The 25,813-nt window shown below is 41.4% G+C and overlaps 1 protein-coding gene across 3 annotated transcripts in view; it reads left to right on the top strand.

Moving 5' to 3' along the window:
• LOC140478673 (transmembrane protein 255B) overlaps positions 1 to 25,813 on the top strand; it is a 74,213-nt gene that overhangs the window by 12,332 nt on the left and 36,068 nt on the right. For all 3 annotated transcript variants that reach the window (XM_072571918.1, XM_072571919.1, XM_072571921.1), the window contains exon 3: positions 8,321 to 8,383. In XM_072571918.1, the coding sequence (XP_072428019.1) occupies positions 8,321 to 8,383 (63 nt within the window). The remainder of the gene's footprint in view (positions 1 to 8,320; positions 8,384 to 25,813) is intronic.

Below are 25,813 nucleotides of genomic sequence, written 5' to 3' on the forward strand. Positions count from 1 at the left end.
CTAAATTGGAGAAAGGCCAATTTTGACGGTATTAGGCAAGAACTTTCAAAAGCTGATTGGAGGCAGATGTTCGCAGGTAAAGGGACGGCTGGAAAATGGGAAGCCTTCAGAAATGAGATAACAAGAATCCAGAGAAAGTATATTCCTGTCAGGGTGAAAGGAAAGGCTGGTAGGTATAGGGAATGCTGGATGACTAGAGAAATTGAGGGTGTGGTTAAGAAAAAGAAGGAAGCATATGTCAGGTATATACAGGATAGATCGAGTGAATCATTAGAAGAGTGTAAAGCCAGTAGGAGTATACTTAAGAGGGAAATCAGGAGGGCAAAAAGGGGATATGAGGTAAATAGAGTTAAGGAGAATCCAAAGGGTTTTTACTAATACATGAAGGACAAAAGGGTAACTAGGGAGAGAATAGGGCCCCTCAAAGATCAGCAAGGCGGCCTTTGTGTGGAGGCGCAGGAGATGGGAGAGATACTAAATGAGCATTTTGCATAATTGTTTACTGTGGAAAAGGACATGGAAGATATAGACTATAGGGAAATAGATGGTGACATCTTGCAAAATGTCCTTATTATAGAGCAGGAAGTGCTGGATGTCTTAAAACACATAAAAGTGGATAACTCCCCAGGACCTGATTAGCTGTACCCTAGAACTCTGTGGGGAGCTGGGGAAGTGATTGCTGGGCCCCTTGCTGAGATATTTGTGTCACAGGTGAGGTGCCGGAAGACTGGAGGTTGGCTAACGTGGTGCCACTGTTTAAGAAGGGTGGTAAAGACAAGCCAGGGAACTATAGACTGGTGAGCCTGACCTCAGTGGTGGGCAAGTTGTTGGAGGGAATCCTGAGGGACAGGATGTACATGTATTTGGAAAGGCAAGGACTGATTAGGGATAGTCAACATAGTTTTATGCGTGGGAAATCATGTCTCACAAACTTGATTGAGTTTTTTGAAGAAGTAACAAAGAGGATTGATGAGAGCAGAACGGTGGACGTGATCTATATGGATTTCAGTAAAGCGTTCTGCAAGATTCCCCATGGGAGACTGGTTGGCAAATATGCCTTCTCTATTCTATTCCCACTGCAATTATGTATTGTCAGAAGTTGTCTCTTATGTCTACAAGCCACAGGGTTTTCATACATTGAACTCCTTCCTGTTGGTACTGCTTTCAGGTGAAGTGTTGCCTAGTGGCATGGCTCAGTATTTCATACTATTCAAGAAAATTACAATTTACAATCCCTCAACAATGAGAGAAACTCTTAAAAGCACCTTCCTAAAATTTTATATCATCAATTACAGAATCCACAGACTTTTTAAAGAGGTTGCAAATTTTGCTTGTGTTTTAGTGTCGAAGTCATCATAAAATCAGATGGCAGTTTTGTGCTGTCTTACGATGTGTTCTACAGTTTTGTATCTGTGCTTCCAAACTGAGTTTCAGGTCATTAGAACATTTAACAGGAATTTGTGGATATATCAGTATTTTAATCATTTTAAACTACAGGGCCAATTTGCTGGACAGCCTTTCTGAGGCATTGGCAGCAGAAGGATTAGGATGAAAATTAATCAACTAGATTCAAGTTGATTGTTTGAAGTTAAGGAAAAATAATTTTATTTATTGTCTAACAAACTGCACAAAGAAACATAGAAACTAGGAACAGGAGTAGGCCATTTAGCTCCTCTAGCCTGCTTCCCTGTTCAATACGATCATGGCTGATAATCCAACTCAGTCCCCTGTTCCTGCTTTCTCCCCATATCCTTTGATCCCTTTAGTCCTCAGGAACTATATGCAACTCCTTCTTGAAGTGGTGTTGGACTGGGGTGGATGAAGGTAAAAATCGCACAACACCAGTTTATAGTCCAACAGGTTTATGTGGAAGCACTAGCTTTCGGAGCGCCGCTGCTTCACCAGGGCAACTAGTTATGCGATTTTTAACCTTGTCCTTCTTGAAAACTTTCAATATTTTGGTCTCCACCACTTTCTGTGGCAGTGCTCACCCCGTTCTCTGGGTGAAGACATTTCTCCTCATCACAGCCTGAAATGGACCCCCAGCCTTGAGCTTACATCGCCCCAGATGTTCAGTTCACTTAAAAGATCAGAGATATTTAAAATTAACACCAGGCTTGATGGTTCCCTGATTATCATCTGGTATTTATTTGCAAATGTTATAAATCTTTGATAGGCCATTTCCTTTGTTAACTTATTCAAGAGAAACTTGTGGTTCTCCTTAGTTTCGAAAATGAGTGAATTGCTGAAGTCAGTCTCAGAGATTTCCTGCTATCTTGGAAAGTAATGTTTTACTGTTGGCCAACATAGTAACCATGGGAAATGTCTGACCATCTTGGGTCTATCACAGCTTTGACTAAAAGGATGAAAGAGACAGTGAGATGAGACAGGACTCCTGTTCCTAGTTTCTATGTTTCTGTGTGCAGTTTGTTAGACAATAAATAAAATTATTTTTCCTTAACTTCAAAGAATCAACTTAAATCTAGTTGATTAATTTTCATCCTAATCCTTCTGCTGCCAATGCCTCAGAAAGGCTGTCCAGTAAATTGGCACTGTAGTTTAAAATGATTAAACCATCGCTGATATTGAGCACAGGCCATCTGTGATGTCCCAGCATCTGATTGACTGCTGTTCTGTGGCAGAGGGAATTTAGGATATACCTGTGTGATGCATTGTATGGGTATTTTCCGAAACAACTGGCTCAGAGATGTTATTACAACATTCAGGAACAGGTGGAACTTGAACCCACAGCAGCCCTAACTAATGCATACTGCCATTGCAGGTCTGATTACTGAATGGTAAAGGTCACTATAAGATAAACCAATAAACCAATACCGTGACTAAGTAAACATCTAAAGGCCATAATATTAGATACAAACCCTACTATGGGTGAAAAGACAGAGGTTAATCAATGATGTAATGTAGATTTAAAAAGTTGCATTTAACAGTTTAGATTAGATTTCTTACAGTGTGGAAACAGGCCCTTTGGCCCAACAAGTCCATACCAACCCTCTGAAGAGCAACCCACCAAGACCCATTCCCCTACATTTAACCCTTCACCTAACACTATGGGTAATTTAGCATGGCCAATTTACCTAACCTGCACATTTTTTTTTGGACTGTGGGAGGAAACTCATGCAGACACAGGGAGAATGTGCAAACTCCACACAGAGAGTTGCCCGAGGCAGCAATTGAACCTAGGTACCTGGCACTGTGAGGCAGCAGTGCTAACCACTGAGCCACCATGTTTAATTGGGATATAAGAGTGAATTGCTAAAATAAATGAGTGGTTGAATGTATGGAATTACTAAAAGCATTTGACCAGATGTTAAGTAAGTAGAATAAGGGAAAACGTGTTTGTATTTTAATGAGTCAGTAATTAGAAGGTATAAGTTAACATCAAAACCAACATAAGAAAGAAAGAAGTTAGGGGAAAAATATGTTGTTGAATGGTAGCACATGGAAAGCATAGCAAGGGAGTTTGATTTAAAGGAGGGATTTGAAAATCAGGATAGAATTAACATACAAAGTGGTTTTGAAAAGAGTGGGGTATTGTGGCTGAAAAGTGCAATAGATGGAAAAAAAGCCGAAGTATTATTTCAGAACTCAAGAGTGCAGCTAAATAAAGCTGCTCCAGATCTGGGAGGGCAAAATTAGCTCAAAGTGCAGGTAATTTTGTCGTCCCATTTTCCTATCCCCGTATCAGTCGAAGCAAACATTCAGAGGCACAGTATGGCATTACCTCCTTCATCTTTATTCCACGCCCTGGAGGGAGAGAGAACAATCACCCATGTGCACAGAGACATGAGTTCTCGGTCTTCTCTTAAACAGCAGATTCTTGATGACGTATATAGTCACATACAGGGAGCAGTATCCAAATAAGGCAACATCTATATTGATTGGGTGACTATTATAGTCAGTGAACATCAATGGTAAAGATTAAGTCATCTGGCATTTCACAATGGATGTTCTCTACCTCGTTAACTGGCATTACACAATGGATGCTTTTCACCTCCTTAACTGGCATTATACAACGGATGTTCTTTACCTCGTTAAGCCGCTACCCTTGCCTCCAGCATCTCATTGTTTACTGCAAGTTCTTATCTGGTCAAAGTCATGCTAGCTGAGCCTTTGTTACACGACCCAAAACTTAACTCTTTCCCTACCTGCTCATACCTTATATACTTTCTCATTCCCACCTTTTATCATTTCATGATAACCACCTAGATGGCACTACCAGCTTTCATAAGATTCTGACAGCCAATATTTAGGCAAGTTATTGATACACAACATGCAATGATTATAACAACAAAAATTAATAGCCCATGCAGTAAATAGAATTTCTAGGATCTTCCCACATGGGAAAAAGTTCACCAGTAAAGTTCTTAAATCCATAGTTCTTAGTGAACCCTTCATCCCCTTCAAGTTGAGTGGAAATGAACCAGTTATCCAAAATCTCCTTCAGTAGAGTCCAACCTGAAAACAAAATCCAGTCTGTCCTTGCACACCATTCCGCAGAGAAATCTGAATTCTTGTGTAAGCGCAGTTAAATACTTAATAAAACTGACGAGGCTTCCATCCTTGCGGAGTTGCTTCAGCTGGAGGATACCAGCGCATCTGCACGTGAAATGCTGCAGGCACGGTGAACACAGCATTCTTTGCTGCTTCTGCTCCTGCTCTGCTGTTAAATGTAACAAAGCCAATGGCTTTTTAATGTGACCTTGATCAATGAACCTTCATATCCTTTAAATGATTGAAAGACAAGGTAAAGCGCATGTGGTTTAATGTCCATAGGAAGGCCACTGACAAAAAGTGAACCGACCTCCTCTTCACGGTTGTTAGCTTCTTTACTTTTCGTGCTCATAACTGGGGAGTTGATTGTATCTGTTGGACCAGGTCTTGGAGGGGTGGGCGGTGGTCCGAAGGTGTGCTTTACCTGTGAATGATATGATATTCTAGAAATGATATTAGCTGCTGAAAGTATCTCTGCATTTCCTCTCTCATTCCTTCCTTGCCAAGGTGGTTATCAGTATGAAGACAGTCGCATATTTAACTACACTAAATTGTGTCTGCCCATTTCAATATGCTCAGTCGTCTTGCTCTCTGTTACTCTGTTCACTATTTATGACATTATCACGTTTTATACAATCCATAAACTTCTAAATTGTACAGTCAAAATTACAGTGGCAACTTTGGTAGAGATCAGCATTTTCTGAATATGCAATATGAAGGGGGCCAATGAAGTCTTAACAATAATTAACCAAACTGAAACAGTTTAGCCTCATGTTATAATATTCTCTAAAATCTTAACAAAACATCAAAATTAAAATGCACTCTTCTTTTTGTGACCACTCTGCATTAAAAACACAGCAGCAAAGATATTTTAGTACAATAGTCTCGTCTGGCTAAAGCATAACCACTGAACCATCTGTCCCTTTTTAAACAGGCAAATCAGGGGCTCGTTCAAGGCAGTCAATCAATTTGTTTTAAGGTTACAACTTTGATAATTTTAAAAAGGCATAATGTTATACAATTTCAATATAAAAATAAAATCTGCCCCATTACGTAGCCCACAAAACACACTGAATTGAGATCCTGCTTCAAATAAAACAAAACAATTACTTAAAAGGATTTTCTGAAGCAGCATTTTAAAAAAAACAAACTTTTTAAACATCAAACACTCTCAGCATGGCACAATTTACATTTCAACTTTCTTTTGTGACCCAAATATTAGTACAATCTTAATCTCAGCATTTCTCATTTTTTTAAGAGCCTCTGGTCAGAAATCTTCTCATTTCAATATGGGGGGAAAACATGCACATTTGAGACCCCCCCTCAGTTCACCTGGTGATGATCCATAAAATGGAAAATGAAGAGCCAAAAAAATGGAGGAGGAGGTGGCTCCAAAAGATCCACACCAGAGTTGGAAAAAAATAAATTACGTCCACAGACTCTGACTCAACCACCACAGATGGGGAAAAAACCACAAGCATTGGTCCAAGATTCCCAACACTCCGTGAACCCCACAGCACCTGGTGCACACACACAAGATCACCAAAACATCCTCACCTTGGTGGAAACTGGACTGAGGAATGCCAGCCCACTCCCAGACAAAGGTGTGAAGGAAAGATAGACCAGCTGTATCCCGACAACAAAATCACACCCGTAAAAAAAAAACCGCGCAGCAGAGAACACGCACCGCAGTCCAGGCCACTCTCTTCCCCCAGAACAAAGACTCACAAAGCCTCAAATTTCACCACTAGGGACTTTAACCCCTTTCACACTCGAACCCCTTTTCTTACTCTTTATGTCCAGGGACTCGAACCCAACGAAACCCGGGGACTGGAACCCCACTCAAACCCAGGGGACTCAAACACCTGTTTGTCAGCGTGTTTACAAACTGTGTCTCTTGACTGAACTAGTTGGCACGGTGAACTAGGTGAACACGGTGGCACAGTGGTTAGCACTGCTGCCTCACAGCGCCAGAGACCTGGGTTCAATTCCCACCTCAGGCGACTGACTGTGTAGAGTTTGCACATTCTCCCCGTGTCTGCATGGGTTTCCTCCGGGTGCTCTGGTTTCCTCCCACAGTCCAAAAATGTGCAGCTTAGGTGAATTGGCCACGTTAAATTGCCTGTAGTGTTAGGTGCAAGGGTAAATGTAGAGGAATGGGTGCGCTTTGGCGGGTCGGTGTGGGTTTTTTGGGCCGAAGGGCCTGTTTCCACACTGTAAGTAATCTAATCTAATCTAGTTACCGTTCAAGGAGTCTATAGAATAGAAAGCTATTGAACGAGGAGACCATTTCTGACATGCAGAAATATCAAGAGGGACCAAGGTTTAAAATCTTACCTTGTGGGCCCATCGGTCTCGAGATACCGGTTTTCTGCGCGATCACTGACACCGTCCAATCGTAACTATTCGTTTGGACTCCTACCTGGCTCGCTATATTGTCGTCCTGTTTCCCTATCCCTGTACCAGTTGAAGTAAACATTCAGAGACAATGTATGCCTTTACCTCCTTCACCTTTATTCTGGCCCCTGGAGGGATGTGAACGATCACCCATGTGTAAAGAGACATGAGGTTTTGGTCTTCTCTCAAACAGCAGATTCTTGATGACTTATATAATCACTACGTGCAGCAGTATTCAAATAAGGCAACATCTATATTGATTGGGTGACTGTTATAATCAGTGAACATCAATGGTAAAGATTAAGTCATCTCGCATTTCACAATGGATATTCCCCACCTCGTTAACCGGCATTATACAATTGATGTTCTTTACCTCGTTAACCCACTACCCTTGCCTCCAGCACCTCATTGTTTACTGCAAGTTCTTATCTGGTCAAAGTCATGTTAGCTGAGCCTTTGTTCCACAACCCACAATGCCACCTGCTCATACCTTATACATTTGCTCAATTTGCCAGTGCATTGCTTTCTCCTGTGGTACATCTGTGATTTCAACAAAGAACACCTATTTGTCCTGAGTTGATCATTTGAATTCTTTCCTTTTTTTAAAAATTTACTAATGTACCAAATAGTTAAACAGAATACAGGGTTCTGCAACTTGCTGTGATGGATTTGCATACAGATGGAATCCTTAAAATAGCTGAATACTCACATTTGTTACGGACCAGACCAGGTCCCCTTGAAATATTTGAAGGTGGTAGCCTAGACCCAAACTTGTTCTTATTTTAAAAGGAAGTGGAAAGCGTGGTGTTCCAGACACAATTCAACTGATCAATCTAGTTGATGTTAAGCAAAACACAATTTATTCAAACACTATTGTAAATTACAACTAAAGAAAGAAGAACTTAGAATAACGGAATAATAGATACAGTAACTATTACTAATTAACTGTTGCAATACAGTAACATCCCATAAATACACCCTTAGCGAAAAGGCAAATTCAGAAAACAGATTTTCTCACATGTAACGCCTGCAGTAGGAAGAGAAACTTCAGCTTCTATCTGAAACCGAGAGAGGGGGAAAATAGCTTACTCCAGCAGCTTCAGCAGTATTTAGAAGCAAGAAAACCTTGGAAATCCTGGATTGTGAGAGTTGACAGCACCCATCAGGCTGCTTGTATTGTTCCAACTTAAAAAAAACCCAAGGCCTCACCAGCTGTTTACATGCCCACATTCTGCTCACCATCCCTTGCTCAATCTCTCTCTTAAAAGAAACCAGGACTAAAATACAACTCTTAAAGTCACAGCAATGTCACACATTATCTCATCTGAGTTTGTTGCAATAGTAGCTGTAAAAAAAAATTATGTTTAGAATATATGTAACTCACATTTCTATGTTCATATTTTTTCCAAAGCTTGCTTTTGGATCATTTCTGGGACTGCTGGGACTCTTCCTGGATGAAAATCGGAAGCAACTGGTAAGGTGTTTTAATAATCACTTAAATTTCTTTATTTGTTCATGGAATGTAGGTGTCATTGGCTGGACCAGCGTTTATTGCCCAGTTCTGAGTGCCCTAGAGAAGATCGTACATGCTAACTGCGTCCAATCAGGTCATTATTCTCCAAGTGTCTGTTTATCCCATCCTTTAGAATAGAATCTACTTGTTATACGACTACAGGTGCAGGGCTGACAGTCTTTATTTCTTGTTTTTACATTCGCCCCTTTCTTAATTCATGGAGTAACATTTGTAACCTTCTAATCTGTAGGAATCCTTCGAGAATCTGTAGAATTTGGGAAGGAATTCACCAATGCATCAACTATCTCTATAGCCATCACCTTCAACATTCTGAGATGGAGATCACCTGAGATGGACATATCAACTTTTAGCTTCATTATTTTCTCCAGTATGACTTTCTTATAAATACTAATATTCTTCGAATCCTCTTCCCCCTACTTACCCGTATTCTGTATGATTTCATGTATCTTCCTCAGAGAAAACAGACAAATAATCATTTTACTTCTCTATTTCCCATTTTAAATTCTCCTGACTCTGACTATAATGGTAAAAACATTTGACTATAATGGAACCACTTTTGTTTCGGCCCAATGTTTTTACACACCTACAGGAACTTTCATAGAGTTATCGAGATACACAGCACGGAAACAGACCCTTGGGTCGTCCTCGTCCATGCTGGACAGTTATCAGTTCTAATGCATTTTGCAAGATTACATTCGTAATCTTTTCTCCCTTTCGCCCAGCTTCTTGGTCCTCCTTTGCTCCATTCTAAAAACACTAAACTCCTTTCTCTGGCAGCTATAGAAGTCTTTTCCTAAGCCTATTTAATCCATTCCTTCTTTTATTGGTCAGAGTGAACTGAACACTTCTGACTTCTTGCAGATTGAAGGAATGGATCCATTACTTATACGGAATCCTGTCCTTAAAGGTATTTTCCCATATCCATCTCAACCAATTCATGGCTCACACCTTTATAATTTCCCTTATTCAAATTTAACACCTTGGCTTCAGATTGAACTATCTCGCTTACAAACATAATGTAAAATTCTTTCACAATGTGGACACTCATCCCTAACGTCCCCTTTAGACAATTGTTAATTGGCCCTTTCATGCTATTTAATTTTAGATCTAAAATACAATGTCTTCCAGTTGGCCCCTCAACATACTGCTCAATAAAACCATTCCTAACACACTTCAGAAACTCATCATGGTGGCTCAGGGGTTAGCACTGCTGCCTCACGGTGCCAGGGACCTGGGTTCGATTCCACTCTCGGGTGACTGTCTGTGTGGAGTTTGCACATTCTCCCCGTGTCTGTGCAGGTTTCCTCCGGGTGCTCTGGTTTCCTCCCACAGTCCAAAGATGTGCAGGTTAGATGCATTGGCCATGCTAAATTGCTCATAGTGTCCAGGGATGTGCAGGCTAGGTGGGTTAGCCATGGGAAATGCAGGGTTAAGGGATAGGGTGGTCTAGGTGGGATGTCCTTTAGAGGGTTGATGTGGATTCAATGGGCCAAATGGCCTGCTTCCATACTGTAGGGATTCTATGATTGTAATCCTCCACAGCTTTAACGCTCAATTAGTTTAATCAGTCTATATACAGAATAGAGTCACCTTCAGTAACCCTGTTGCCAATGTTATTAGTTTGACTCATTTTCTTATTAATAGCATGCCCCACACTAGATGATTATTTGATGGTCTATTCATATCTCCAACCAATATCTGCTGTCCCTTCCAGTAAAAAGAAAAAATATACACCTTAGTAGTTTGTGATTTAAATATTTGGAAAGTGACTCTATATGCTCAAAGAGGAAAATAAACTATACTTACAGCAGTGATGTTACAGGTGTAGTTCTTGTGAATAAATGGTCTTAATTTTCTGAATGAAAAAGAGAGATTTTGTTTATGCTGTGGTGTTAGATGTTAGAAATTCCTTTATTTATGGGATGTTTTTGATAAATACTTCTGAAATCAGTTTAGGAATGAAAGAGGAGTCCGTCGCCTTACCAATGTTTTACTCATGAAACATGTGGATTGTGTACGTGCATCTTGCTAAGAAGCTCAACACTTTCATTTCAGCTGCTTTTGGAAAGTCCTGGGCATCAGGTGACAGAACAAAAGACCAGGCCGGGAGGTGCCAAGCCATATTGACCCGGTCACAGCTGAGCTGGGCTGGTTATGTAGCCTGAACGCCTAATATTCACTGAACAAACAAAATCTCCTGTGGGTTTGCAGTGTGCTCTTGTAACAGTCAAAGGACACATGCCAAACATGCTCAGGAGGCTTGAATTCACTTTGAGTCCTGGGAGAGGCTTGTCCTGGACTGTTGCAATTTGAACACCAAGCCAAAATATTGCATCATCGTTTGTGTTATGATCCCAGCTGATATTTCCACCAATCAATTTCAGACAGAAACCTGGCTTGCAAGATCACATTTTGATTTAGTTTTAACAAAGTTATCTCTCACTGAAAGAGAAGCAGCAATGCTGCAGATTTTGCTTTAATAATATAAAGAAGTTTATTACAAAAAAATGTAAAATAGAATAAACCAAACCACATAACACAAATTCAAAGATTTTTAATAACTCCTTAAAAATATACTCCCATTAATCTCAAAACTCATTTTTATAAATTAGAAAGAAACAAAATAGGATATCTGTACTACCCACAGCACACCCTTGGGCCCGTTTCTTTCAAATCCAGTTCAGCTTTAGTTTCTGTTTTCTTTTCAGCAGTTGCTGGGGTTAGCTGGTCAGTGCCAGTCCTTCCCTGATTGACCAATTGAACATCCCGCTAGCTGCCAGCTCCTGGGTATAAGGACATGCCAATACTGAATCATCTATAGTGTTCTTCGAGCAGTAACTAACCTGCATTGTCTTTTCAGGCCAGACCCCCAATAATAAACATCAGTCTTTCTGTTCTCTCCTTTCGAATTAAAGACAAGCTGCTGTTTAATGTTCAATCCAGAACTAGAGCTTGCAGTTCCAAAACAAAACTGAGAAAAAGAAAAGTACTGGTGTTCTCAATGGTTATCACTCACACGGGGAGGGTCAGTGTCTGGAGCAGCATGGACTTTCCATCAGTCTGGAGTAATGGACCATCAAGGCTCCAGATTTCATACAAGCCATCGGAATGTGTCCGATGGTTTTGCAAGTTGCTTGGCTACCACAATTAACACGCCTGTCATGGCCATCAAAACTTAGGCTAGGATTTCTAGCTCCAAGGCAGGGACACTGCCGATAGTGCCATAAGACCTCTTTCCAGTTGTGTGGTTTCAATTTTGCTAATATTGCCTTTGTACCTATAAAATGCATAGTTTTCCTATTTTTCCTTATCTCTGCATTCTCCTTTATGTTCATAGAGTCATACGGCACGGAAAGAGACCTTTCAGTCCAACCAGTCCATGCCGACCATATTCCGAAACTAAACTAGTCCCACATGCCTGCGCTTGGCCCATATCCCTCCAAACCCTTCCAATTCACAAACTTACCCAAATATCTTTTAAACGTTGTGACTGTACCTGCATCCACTACTTCTTCAGGCAGTTCATTCCACACATCCTCTCTATAAAAGAGTTGCCTTTCATGTCCTTTTTAAATCTTTCTCCTCTCGCCTTAAAAATATGCCCCTTATGTTTGAACTCCCCCACCCTAGGCAAAAGACTTTTGCTATTCACTTTATTTATGCTCCTCGTAGTTTTATAAACCGCAATAAGATCACTCCTGAGCCTCCTGCGCTCCAGCGAAAGATGTTTCAGTCTGTCCAATCTATCTTTCTTTCTCAACCCTCCGTTCCCAGCAACATCCTGGTAATTTTTTTCTCCAATTGAATAATATCCTTCCTATAGCAGGGTAACCAGAAGTGGACACAGTACTCCAGAAGAGGTTTTACCAATGTCCTGTACAACCTCAATATGACATCCCAACTCCTATACTCAAAGCTCTGAGCAATGAAGGCAAGCGTGCTAAACACTTTCTTAACCACTCTGTCTGCCTGTGGTGCAAGTTTCAAGTAATTATGTACCTGAATCCCTAGGTCTGTCTGTTCTACAACACTATGCAGGGCCCTACCGTTAACCGTATAGGTCCTGCCTGTATTTATTCTACCAAAATACAATATCTCACATTTATCCAAATTAAACTCCACCTGCCACTCCTCAGCCCATTGACCCAGTTGATCAAGATCACTGTCCACTGTACAACCAATTTTGGTGACATCTGTGAATTTACTCATCATGCTTTCTATATTCTCACCTAAATCATTTATATAAAAGACAAACAAACGTGGACCCAGCACCGATCCCTGTGGTACATCACTGGTCACAGGCTTCCAGTCTGAAAAACAACCCTCCACCATCACTCTCTGTCACCTGCTGTTAAGCCAATTTTGTATCCAATTGACAAATTCATCCTGAATCCCATGTGATCTAACTTTACTGATTGGTCTACTATGTGGAACCTTTACTAAAGTCCAAGTAAACAATGTCCACCTCTCTGTCCTCGTCAATCTTCTTGGTTACATCCTCCAAAAACTCAATCAAGTTTGAGACACATGGTTTCCCCCACACAAAACCATGCTGACTATCCCTAATCAATCCTTGCATCTCCAAATGCATGTAAATCCTATCTTTCAGAATCACCTCCAACAACTTACTCACCACAGATGTCAGACTTAGAGGTGTATAGTTTTCAGGCTTCTCCTTACAACTGTTCTTAAACAAAGGCATAACATTAGCCACATTCCAGTCCTCCAGCACCTAACTAGTGGTTATAGATGATACAAATATATCTGCTAGGGGTCCTGCAATTTCTTCCCTAACTTCCCACAACATCCTGGGATACACTTGATCAAGTCTGGGAGATTTATCCCCCTTTATGTTTTCTAAGATCTCTGGCACTTCCTCATCTGTAATGTGAATTGTTTTCAAAACATCAATATTTATTTCCCTGAGTTCTCTAGCTTCTTTCTCAACAGTAAAAAACTGACACAATATTTATTTATTATCTCTCCCATCTCCTGAGGTTCAACACAAAGATGGCCTCATTGATCTTAAGGGCCCTTCTCTCTCTCTCTAGCTGCCCTTTTGCTCTAATGTACTTGTATAATCTCCTTGAATTTTTCTTACCCTCCTCTGCCAAGGCTGTCTCATATCCCCTCATGTTAGTCCTTCTACAGCACTTTCTTCCAAGAAACCAATTGGGCTTTCAAATCCAGATGACCCAGCTGGATATGCATTAAAACATAATTTTGCTCAGCGTGTGTATGTTATATTTGACTGTAGTCAAGCATGTTGTGCTATTAGCAGCTCTGCATGGGTTCAAGTAAAACAACGTGCAATTTGTCTCAAAGATTCTTAAAGGCTTTATGAAGTTCACATTAAACTTTTTTATACCATTAACGATCTGAGAGTTTTTCAAATAAGTCCTGTAAGAGCTGACGAAGTCTGATCCTGAAATTGAAGCAAAATACTGCAGTTGCTAAAACTCTTTGAAATAAACACCAAATATATATGAAACATTTGGCTTGTCTGGCATCTGTGGACAGAGGAACAGAGTTAATGTTTAAATGGTGACTATGACTTCTTCAGAAACATAGAAAATAGGGACAGGGAATAAGCTATTTGGCCTTTTGAGCATGGCTGGTCTTTTCATGGACTCAGCTCCACTTATCTGTATTTTAACCATATTCCTTAATTCCTTTATTTTTCAAAAACCTTAGCTTTAAAAGCAATTACTGAAGTTGTGTCAACTATATTTTTGAACAAGGAATTCCATAGATTAACAACCCTCTGGGTGAAGCAGTTCCTTCTCAGTTCCGTTCTAAACGTGCTTCCTCTAACCTTGAGGCTATGTCCCCTTGATCTAGCCTCACCTACCAGTGGAAACATCCCATCTATTTCTGTTTTATTGATTCCCTTCATTATTTTATATGATTCTATAACATCCTCCCTCAACAAGTATGTAAGTTAGCTCGCTGAGCTTGAAGGTATAATACCGTACACATGGTCCCCAACTCCAAATCATTTATATAAATTAGAAATAATTTGTGGTCCCAACAACATCATTTTACATATTTATAGAAACTTTTGCTATCTATCTTTATATTCTGTGCTGGTTTTTTCACATGCTCTATCTCACTTTTCTTTATAGATCTTTTTGTGGCTTTCTGTTGACCTTTAAAGTTTTGCCAGTCTTTTAGATTCCTGCTGTTTCTGGCCACTTTGTATGCCTTCTCTCTCACTTCAATAGTCTGCCTTATTTCCTTAGAGACCCACGGCAGATTACCCCTCCTCTTACAGTCCCTCCTTCTCACCGGAAGCACTTTGAAAAATTGCCTTGAAGGTCCTCCACTGCTCATCAACTGTCACACCATAAAGTGTCTGTTTCCAGTCTATTTTATCCTTTACAACGTAAAGCTGAATAAAGAGTTCCACTTCTGCTAGGTCATTTAAAGTGGACCTTGTTTTCAGTAAGAGTTCCTAGATACCACGTGACCAATGATGCCTGCTTGCTTTGCTGCTGACCCAGCTGGGGCTGTTTTGTACAGTGACCGGCTTGGACAGGGGCTTGTTTTATTTGGCTCAGTTGGAGAGAAGCCTACTAAGCACCAGCTGATTTGGAGGAAAGCTTAGCATGGACAAGCTGCCCAGCTGATTGCTCTCATTTCTGAAAAGCATCACTTCAGGGTGAAACCTTTTGAAAGATAGAGTGATGAAACATCTTAAGATGGTATTTTCTCAGTAAACTGCATCTGTGAAATTTTAGAGACAGTGATGCATAATTAATTACTTGACCAAATGTGCCAGAACATCAGAGCAAGAGATTCCAGAACATTGTGTGCTGTATTCTTTTGCTTCCAAGTTTCCTGAAGAGCGTGAGTTTTGAATGTTTGGGGATTAAATGTTATGTTTTTATATTAATAACTATATATTTTAATTATTGTATTTTTATTGAAAAAGTTTTGTTTTTGTAATAAACTCATATTTGTAACAGACACTTGGTAATACCGGGAAAACTACGGTTATATGAGGCCTTCTATAGGTTTATCAGGAAAAAAAAGAATGACTACAGTAAGATTAGGGCAAATCAAAGACAATAGTGAGAGGTTAAGAGTGGAATCTGAGGACATAGGAGGAAGTGCTTAGTGAATACTTTTTGTCAGTATAAACATTGGAAAAGGGCAACGTTAGTGAGAATACGGAGGTACAGGCTACTAGATTAGATGAGATTGAGGTCGACAAAGAAAAGGTTTTAGCAATTTTAGAAGATCTGAAACTGGATAAGACCCCTGGGCCAGATGGGATTTATCTTTGGATTCTTTGGGAAGCCAGGGAGGAGATTGCTGAGCCTTTGACTTGGACCTTTATGTCATCATTGTGTATAGAAATAGTGCCAGAAAACTGGAGGATAGCAAATGTTGTTCCCTTGTTTAAGAAGGGAGGTTGGGACAACCCTTATAATTATAGGCCAGTGAGCCTTACTTTGTCTGTGGGTAAAGTGTTGGAAAAGGTTTTAAGAGATAGGATTTATAATCATTTGGAAAGGAATAATTTGATTAGGGTTAGTCAACACTGTTTTGTGAAGGGTAGGTCTTATCTAACTAACCTTATTGAGTTCTTAGAGAAGGTGACAAACATGTGGGTGAAGGTAAAGTGGTTGATGTGGTGTATATGGACTTTTAGTAAGGGGTTTGATGAGGTTCCACGTGGTAGGCTACTGCACAAAATATGGAGTGAATTGAAGGTGGTTCATCAGTTTGGATGAGAAATTGGCTAGCTAAAAGAAGACAGAGGGTGGTGATTGATGGGAAATGTTCATCCTAGACCCCAGTAACCAGTGGTGTGCCACAAGAATCTGTTTTGGGTCCACTGCTGTTTGTCATCTTTATAAATGATCTGGATGTGGATGTAAAAGGATGGGTTAGCAAATTTGCAGATGACACTAAGGTAGCAGAGTTGTGGATAGTGCCGAAGGATGTTGCGGGTTACAACGGGACACAGATAAGATGCAAGCTGGGCTGAGAAGTGGCAAATGGAGTTTAATGTGGGAAAGTGTCAGGTAGTTCACTTCGGAAGAAGTAACAGGAATGCAGAGTACTGGCTAATGGTAAACTTCTTGGCAGTGTAGATGAACAAAGAGATCTTGGTGTCCAGGTGCATAGATCCCTGAGATTTGCTGCCCAGGTTGATAGGGTTGTTAAGAAAGCATACGGTGTGTTGGTATTCAGTGATAGGGGGATTGAGTTTCAGAGCCACGAGGTCATGCTTTAGCTGTTAGGCTGGTTAGGCTGTATCTGGAGTATCGCATTATAGGAAGGATATGGAAGCTTTGGAAACGGTTCAGAGGAGATTTACTAGGATGTTTCCTGGAATGGAAGGAAGGTCTTATGTGGAAATGCTGAGGGAACTGAGACTGTTTTCATTGGAGAGAAGGTGGTTGAGAGGTGACTTAATTGAGATATATAAGATAATCAGAGGGTTAGATAGGGTGGACAGTGAGAGCCTTTTTCCTTGGATGGTGAAGGCTATCACGAGGGGACATAGCTTAAAAATGAGGGATGATAGATTTAAGACAAATATCGGGGTAGTTTCTTTATTTAGAGAGTAATAGGGGCGTGGAACAGTCTGCCTGCAACAATAGTAGATTCGCTGATGCTAAGGGCATTTAAATGGGCATTGAACATACATATAGATAATAACGGAGTGGTGTAGATTAGTTGGGCATCAGATTAATTTCACAGGTTGGCGCAACATCGAGGGCCAAAGAGCCTGTACTATGCTGTAACGTTCTACATTCTATGTTCTACATTCTATGTTTTGCTGCATCCTGGCGTGGTCAGAATAGAATGACAATCTACTCAACAGATGGCCTTGATTGTCACAGAGACTGGGGGTTCGTCCAGGACACTCCTTAATTGGAAGTGGATTGCTAACAAATGGAAAAGGATGAAGGGAAACGCATCAGGTTTCTTGTGCACAATTAGACCAAAATATCTTTGCAGTTACTATGACTCTTTGGGAAGAGGAAGATTTATCCCTCAATGATTCACAAAGACTAGCCAGCTTTAGATGAATAGAATTGGCTGGAGAGTTCGGGTTAGACTGAAAAGTGGGTGCTAGGAAAGTAGATATGATGGATGTAATGGCTCAGCTTTTGAAATTGGAAGAACAACAATACAAACCATTTGGTGAGTCAGTTATGTTCATGAGAGTTCAATCACTAATGAAGAACTTGAAATGCAAAATGAAATTAAACTTAAAATCAATGTGAGCTTGAGGATAAAGAAAGGGAAAGAGCACTTCAGAGGGAGAGGTGATGGAGAGACGCAGCACTTAGGAGGATAGAGAAAGGAAATGAATGTGCGTTTCAGATAAAAGGGAGAGAAACCCTTTTATCCTAACCTGGGTGCTTAATCTAGGTTAGAAGTTCGGCACAACATCGTGGGCCAAAGGGCCTGTTCTGTGCTGTATTGTTCTATGTTCTATGTTCGAAAGATAATGGGAGCTTAAAACGCTTCAATTAGGAGAAGGACTCTAACTGTGGTGGGATATTCTGATAAGGAAAGGCCACTCTCTGATCCAAGCTGTTTAAATCGGTTCAGCATCTCCCACAATTTGGTGAAAGGGACACTGAGACACTTTAAATGTGTTTATATGTGAAAGCTGAGGTGAGCTAAAGAAAACTGCTTACTGTTTATGTAAATCAGGCTGACAGGCAGGGTACATGAATTGATATCTTGCTTTCGAGGAGACTTCTGTAGGTTAAGAGGTTATACAATTAAAGGGCTATTCTCAGTGTTTCCATTGACACGAAGTGGGAGGGTTTTGGGGAAGTGATTGCCGAGAGGTGTCATCGCTGGACTGTTAATCCAGAGACCCAGGTAACGTTCTGGGGACCTGGGTTTGAACATAGAACATTACAGCACACAACAGGCCCTTCGGCCCTCAATGTTGCACTGACCTGTGAATGTGAAGCCTATCTAACCTACACTATTCCATTATCATCTATATATTTATCCGATGACCTTTAAATGCCCTTAAATTTGGCGAGTCTACTACTGTTGCAGGCAGGGCATTCCATGCTCCAACTATGCTCTGATTAAAGAAACTACAACTTACATCTGTTCGATATCTACCACCCCTCAATTTAAAACTATGTTCCCTCGTGCTAGCCATCGCCATCTGATGAAAAAGGCTCTCCCTGCCCACCCTATCTAACCCTCTGATTATCTTATATATCTCAATTAAGTCACCTCTCAACCTCCTTCTCTCTAACGAAAACAGCCTCAAGTTCCTCAGCCTTTCCCTGTAAGACCTTCCTTCCATCCCAGGCGACATCCTGGTAAATCTCCTCTGCACCCTTTCCAAAGCTTCCACATCTTTCCTATAATGCAGCGACCAGAACTGTATGCAATACTCCAACTGTGGATGCACCAGAGTTTTGTAGAGCTGGTGCTACATGACCTCATGGCTCCGAAACGCAATCCTTCTACCAATAAAACTTAATGGCTCAGTGGTTAGCACTGCTGCCTTACAGCGCCAGGGACCCGGGTTCAATTCCCGCCTTAGGCAACTGTCTGTGTGGAGTTTGCACGTTCTCCCCGTGTCTGCGTGGGTTTCCTCCGGGTGCTCTGGTTTCCTCCCACGGTCCAAAGATGTGCAGGTTAGGTGAATTGGCCATGCTAAATTGCCCGTAATGTTAGGTGCATTATTCAGGGGTAAATACAGGGTAGGGGACTGGGTCTGGGTGGGTTACTCTTCGGAGGGACGGTGTGGACTTGTTGGGCCGAAGGGCCTGTTTCCACACTGTAGGGAATCTAATGTAAAAAAAACCCTATCAACCTGGGTGACAACTTTCAGGGATTCATGCACATGGACACAGAGATCTCTCTGCTCATCCACACTACCAAGAATTTTACCATTAGCGCAGTACTCTGTATTCCTGTTACTCCTTCCAAAAGGATCCACCTCACACTTTTCCACATTAAACTCCATTTGCCACCTCTCAGCCCAGCTCTGCAGCTTAACTATGTCCCTCTGTAACCTGCAACATCCTTCGGCACTATCCACAACTCCACCGACCTTAGTCACATCCACAAATTTACTAACCCATCCTTCTATGCCCTCATCCAAGTCATTTATAAAAATGACAAACATCAGTGTCCCCAAAACAGATCCTTGCAGTACACCACGAGTAACTGAGCTCCAGGATGAACATTTCTCATCAACCACTACCCTCTATCTTCTTTCAGCTAGCCAGTCACTGATCCAAACCGCTAAATCGCCCTTAATCAATTGGGAGTATTTTCCACAATAGTCTACCGTGAGGAACCCTATCAAATGCTTTATTGAAATCCATATACACCACATCAACTGCTTTACCCTCATCCATCTGTTTGGTCACTTTCTCAAAGAACTCAATAAAGTTTGTGAGGCATGACCTACCCTTCATAAAACCATGTTGACTATCCCTAATCAAATTGTATTCCTTTCTAGATGATTATAAATCCTATCTCTTATAATCCTTTCCAACACTTTACCCATAACCAAAGTAAAGTTCCCTGGTCTATAATTACCAGGATTGTCTGTACTCCTCTTCTTGAACATGGGGGCAACATTTGCTATCCTCCAGTCTTCTGGCACTATTCCTGTAGACAATGACGACATAAAGATCAAAGCCAAAGGCTCTGCAATCTCCTCCCTACCTTCCCAGAGAATCCCATCTGGCCCAGGGGACGTATCTATTCTTACGCTTTCCAGAATTGCTAACACCTCCTCCTTGTGAAGCTTAATCCCATCTAGTCTAATAGCCTATATCTCACTATTCCCCTCAGCGACATTGTCTGCCCACTATTGTCCGTGATTGGCCCTAATCTTTCTCTAGTCATTCTTTTATTCCTGACGTACCTATAGAAAGATTTAGGGTTTTCCTTGATCCTGCCTGCCAATGACTTCTCATGTCCCCTCCTGGCTCCTCTTATCTCGCTCTTTAGGTTCTTCCCAGCTAACTTATAACTCTCAAGCACCCTAACTGAGCCTTCATGTCTCATCGTAATATAAGCCGCCTTCTTCCTCTTGACAAGAGATTTAACTTCTTTAATAAACCATGGCTCCCTCTGGCCCCCTGACAACCCAGGAAATATTTGACGCGGTTAGGTAGCTTCAGAGTGGCAAAGCGCCTGGACCAGATGGATTCCAGGTTGAGTTCTAGAAAGAATTTATAGGGGAACTAGCCGGGCCACTCATAAATATGTACAATTACTCACATAGTCAGGGCTGCTTGATGCCTTCTTTGAGATAAGCAAATATCTCTCTTATTCTTAAAAAGGGAAAGGTCCCAGAAGATTGCTCATCATATAGACCCATATCCTTACTAAATGTGGATTTCAAATTTCTTTCTAAAATGTTAGCATTAAGGCTGGAGAGGGTCTTGCCATACATCATAAAAGAGGACCAGATGGGGTTTATAAAGGTCAACTAATAATATTAGAAGGGTCTTAAATATGATACAAGCCTGTCAACAGGGAACAATACCGGGTTTAGTTGTCTCCTTGGACGCAAAGAAGGCATTTGATCAGGTAGAACGGCCATATCTTTTTTATACACTGGCAAGGTTCGGTGTTGGAGAGGTATTTACTAAATGGATTTCAGTATTATATAATGATCCCAAAGCAGCCGTAATCACCAATGGTTTAGTTTGGATAGCCTCAGTGTGGCAGGAGATATTGTCAGGGATGACCTCTCTCACCATTATTATTCATGCTAGTGATTGAACTACGAGTGGAAGCTATACAAACCAACTCTAACATGACTGCTCTGAGGGTTGGATCGGGCAACTACAAAATCACTCTCTATGTGGATGATGTCCTCCTCTTCTTAAGTGATCCTTTGATATCCGTGCCCCGTCTAATTCAAGTGGTCAATCTATTTGGTTTGTTCTCAGGCTATAAAATCAATTTTATGAAATCGGAGGCCATGCCGTTGGGAGGTCTTGCCAGTGTATCCAATTTACAGGACGGATCTTGCTTTCCTTTTCGGTGGTCACGAGAAGGTGTTCTATACTTAGATATTTTTATTGCTCCGGTATTTGGTCAGCTGTATAAAGCCAATTTTGTGCACTGATGAGAGAAAATAAGGCAGGACTTTCAACGCTGAGGAGATCTCCCAATATCCTGGTTAGGCAGAGTAGCCCTAGTTAAGATGATTATTCTACCTCGTCTTCTCTATCCTGTGAGAATGCTCCCCCTGATGCTGCCGAGACAGGCGTTGAGTAAGCTCTACACCTGGCACGGCTCCTTTATTTGGAATCAAAGACGGCCCCTTATCAAATTAGAAAAGCTGCAGCTTCCACAAGCAAGGGGGGGACTGGACTTTCCAGACTTTAGGAGGTATCAATTAAGCTCCTTTATTATCCTATGTAGCTGATTGGGTCTCTTGTGACCCACAATCAATCTGGTTAGATATTGAGACCTCCCAAGCAAAATGTCCCCTTTAATTTATTTAATTATTTATGGACAAGATGAGGGTTATCATGGACTATTGTAAAAACCCTATTGCATTAAATACAATTAAAGCCTGGAGGATAATGCGACAAGATGAGGGTAACCTGCAAAAAAACCTCCCCTTATACTCCTATAGTGGGAGCATCAGGATTTCAGCCAGGGCTGACAGATGCTACGTTTAAAACTTGGAAGTCCAGGGGTATCTCCTGCTTGGGAGACCTGTTCGATGGGGAGGTTATGATATCCTTTGAGCTGTTGCTGCAGAAGTTTGGACTGTCTAACAGGGACCTTTTTTGGTATTGCCAAATACGAGACTATATACTAAAGAAGACCACACTGGTAGTTAATCCCTATAAAGGGAAAGGAGAGTGCTGTGGCTGATGGGGGCCCCCCCCTCAGTCAGTACTCTTTATCACTCATTATATAATAAGGTATCGAAGGACATGGAATGATTATCTAAGACCTGGAATCAAGAATTAGGGTTGGAAGTCTCTTTAGAAATGTAGGACGACATCTGGGAAAATGCCAAAAAGGTCTCTATCTGTAATAGAACTCAGGCAATTCAATTAAAGATACTCTACAAGGCTCATGTGGCACCTGAACGACTCACAAAATGCAAGGCAGGAGCGTCTCCAATGTGTCCTAAATGTAAAACAGAAGTTGGCGCACTCACGCATTGTCTATGGACATGCCATAAGATCCGCAGGTATTGGGACAGAGTAGCGAATGCCCTGACAGAGATCTTGGGTACAGAGATTAGATTGGATCCAGTGTCCCTACTTTTGGGCTCTTCAGATTTTCCCTCCCTGGATGTGCACGAGAGGAGATTATTTACCATTCCCTCCTTTTGTGCAAGGAAGAATATTTTAGTGAATTGGGCAGCTGAAGGCCCTCCAGGACTTTTGAACTGGCACACGTTAATCATGGAATATATCCCCCTTGACTTCCTCACAAATATGGTGCACCAAAAAAACGGCATTATTCTATAAAATATGGCAGCCCTTTTTGAACTATATCGACACGGATATTTTGGCCACACTGTCCAGGGCTTTTGTCTGGCTGTGGTAATGGTGCTGAAAAATGTGTTGCTGGAAAAATGCAGCAGGTCAGGCAGCATCCGAGGAACAGGAGAATCGACAGGAGATTCCTGAAGAAGGGCTGATGCCCGAAATGTCGATTCTCCTGTTCCTCGGATGCTGCCTGACCTGCTGCGCTTTTCCAGCAACACATTTTCAGCTCTGATCTCCAGCATCTGCACTCCTCACTTTCTCCTCGTGGTAATGGTGCTGGCTGGTTCGGGGATCCCGGGGGGGAGCAATCCCTTATAAATACGGGTTCTATTATGACTTGATGTAAATCTATTTTGACCATGTATCTAGTTATTTAAATATTTTGTTGTTTATTGCTCGTAATGTATGATCTCCTATTTTATGTTTTGGTTGTTTGTAGGATAGATTAGTAGTTAGTTGGGTTTTTCTTTCTCCTTTTCTTTTTGATTATTATTTAATTTTTAAAAATGTTATTTTATATAGGTGTTTATACTTGTTTGTATTACTTTTGTAATTTTGTAAAAAATCTTAAAAATTTTCTTTTTCAATAAAATACCTATCAAAAAAATCCACAGCTCCTTCGCTCGACCACTTCCTCCCTGCCTGACAGATATATATTTATCAAGGACACCCAGTAGCTGTTCCTTGAATAAGCTCCACATTTCAATTGTGCCCATTCCCTGCAGTTTCCTTCCCCATCCTATGCATCCTAAACCTTGCCGAATCGCATCATAATTGCCTTTCCCCCAACTATAACTCCTGTCCTGCAGTATATACCTATCCCTTTCCATCACTGAAGTAAACGTAACTGAATTGTGGTCACTATCACCAAAGTGTTCACTTACCTCCAAATCTAACACGTGGCGGGTTGATTACTCAGTACCAAATTCAATGTGGCCTCATCCCTTGTTGTCCTGTCTACACACTGTGTCAGGAAATCCTCCTGCACACATTGGACAAAAACTGACCCATCTAAAGTACTCAAACTATAGTGTTTCCAGTCAATATTTGGAAAGTTGAAGTCCCCCAAAAATGACCTGAATCCTATCATGGCAGATAGTGGAATTTGAATTCAATAGAAATCTGGAATTAAGAGTCTAATGATGACCATGAATCCATTGTCAATTGTCAGAAAAACCTATCTAGTTCACTCATGCCCTTTTTTGTTGGCATAAGTAGGGAAGATGTGTTGGGTAGGCTAGAGGTTATTAAGGTGGACAAATCCCCAGGACCGGACGGGATCTATCCCAGGTTGCTGAGGGAGGTGAGAGAGAAATAGCTGGGGCCCTGACAGGTATCTTTGTGGCATCCTTAAACACAGGTGAGGTTCCGGAGGACTGGAGGGTTGCTCATGTTGTCCCTCTGTACAAGAAGGGTAGTAGGGATATTCCGGGTAACTGCAGACCAGTGAGCCTGACGTCAGTGGTGGGAAAGTTTCTGGAGAAGGTACTGAGGGATAGGATCTATTTACATTTAGAAAAGAATGGGCTTATCAGTGATAGGCAACATGGTTTTGTGCAGGGGAGATCGTGCCTTACCAACTTAATAGAGTTCTTAGAGGAAGTGACCAAGTTGATAGATGAAGGAAAGGCTGTTGATGTCATATACATGGACTTTAATAAGGCGTTTGATAAGGTTCCATGGTAGACTAATGGAGAAAGTGAAGTCACATGGTGTGCAGGATGTTCTAGCTAGGTGGATAAAGAACTGGTTGAGCAACAGGAGACAGAGAGTAGTAGTTGAAGGAAGTTTCTTGAAATGGAGAAAGGTGACCAGTGGTGTTCTGCAGGGACCAGTGTTGGGGCCACTGTTGTTTGTGATATACATAAATGATCTGGAAGAGGGCACTGTTGGTATGAGCAGCAAGTTTGCAGATGACACAAAGATTGGTGGAGTAGCAGAAAGCATAAGGGACTGTCAGAGAATACAGGAGGATATAGATAGACTGGAGAGTTGGGCGGAAACATGGCAGATGGTTTTCAATCCAGACAAATGTGAGGTGATGCATATAGGCAAGTCTAATTCTAGAGCGAATTATACAATGAACGGAAGAGCCTTGGGAAAAGTTGATGGGCAGAGAGATCTGGGAGTGCAGGTCCATTGTACCTTGAAGGTTGCTGCACAGGTGGATAGAGTGGTCAAGAAGGCATATGCTATGCTTGCCTTCATCGGACGGGGTATTGAGTGTAAGAGCTGGCAAGTCATGTTAAAATTGTACAAGACTTTGGTTCAGCCGCATTTAGAATACTGTGTACATTTCTGGTCGCCACATTACCAAAAGGATGTGGATGCTTTGGAGAGTGTGCAGAGAAGGTTTATGAGGATGTTGCCTGGTATGGAAGGTGCTAGCTATGAAGAGAGATTGAGTAGGTTAGGTTTGTTTTCATTCGCAAAAAGGAGATAGAGGGGGAACCTGATTGAGGTTTACAAAATCATGGAGGGTATAGATAGCGTGGATAGAGACAAGATTTTTCCCAGGGTGAAGGATTCAGTAATGAGAGGTCACGCTTTCAAGGTGAGAGGTGGAAAGTTTAAGGGGGATACACGCGGTAATTACTTCACACAGAGGGTGGTGGGCATTTAGAACGCATTGCCAGCAGAGGTGGTAGAGGCAGGCAGAGTAGATTAATTTAAGATGCATCAGGATAAATGCATGAGCAGGTGGGGAGCAGAGAGGTACAGATGCTTAGGAATTGACCAACAGGTTTAGACAGTACATTTGGATCGGCTCAGGCTTGGAGGGCTGAAGGGCCTGTTCCTGGACTGTAAAGTTTCTTTGTTCTTTAGGGAAGGAATCTGCCATCCTTACCTGGTCTGGCCTACATGTGACTCCAGACCCACAGTA

Source organism: Chiloscyllium punctatum, chromosome 6 (assembly GCF_047496795.1).
Source record: "Chiloscyllium punctatum isolate Juve2018m chromosome 6, sChiPun1.3, whole genome shotgun sequence".
NCBI lineage: Eukaryota > Metazoa > Chordata > Chondrichthyes > Orectolobiformes > Hemiscylliidae > Chiloscyllium > Chiloscyllium punctatum.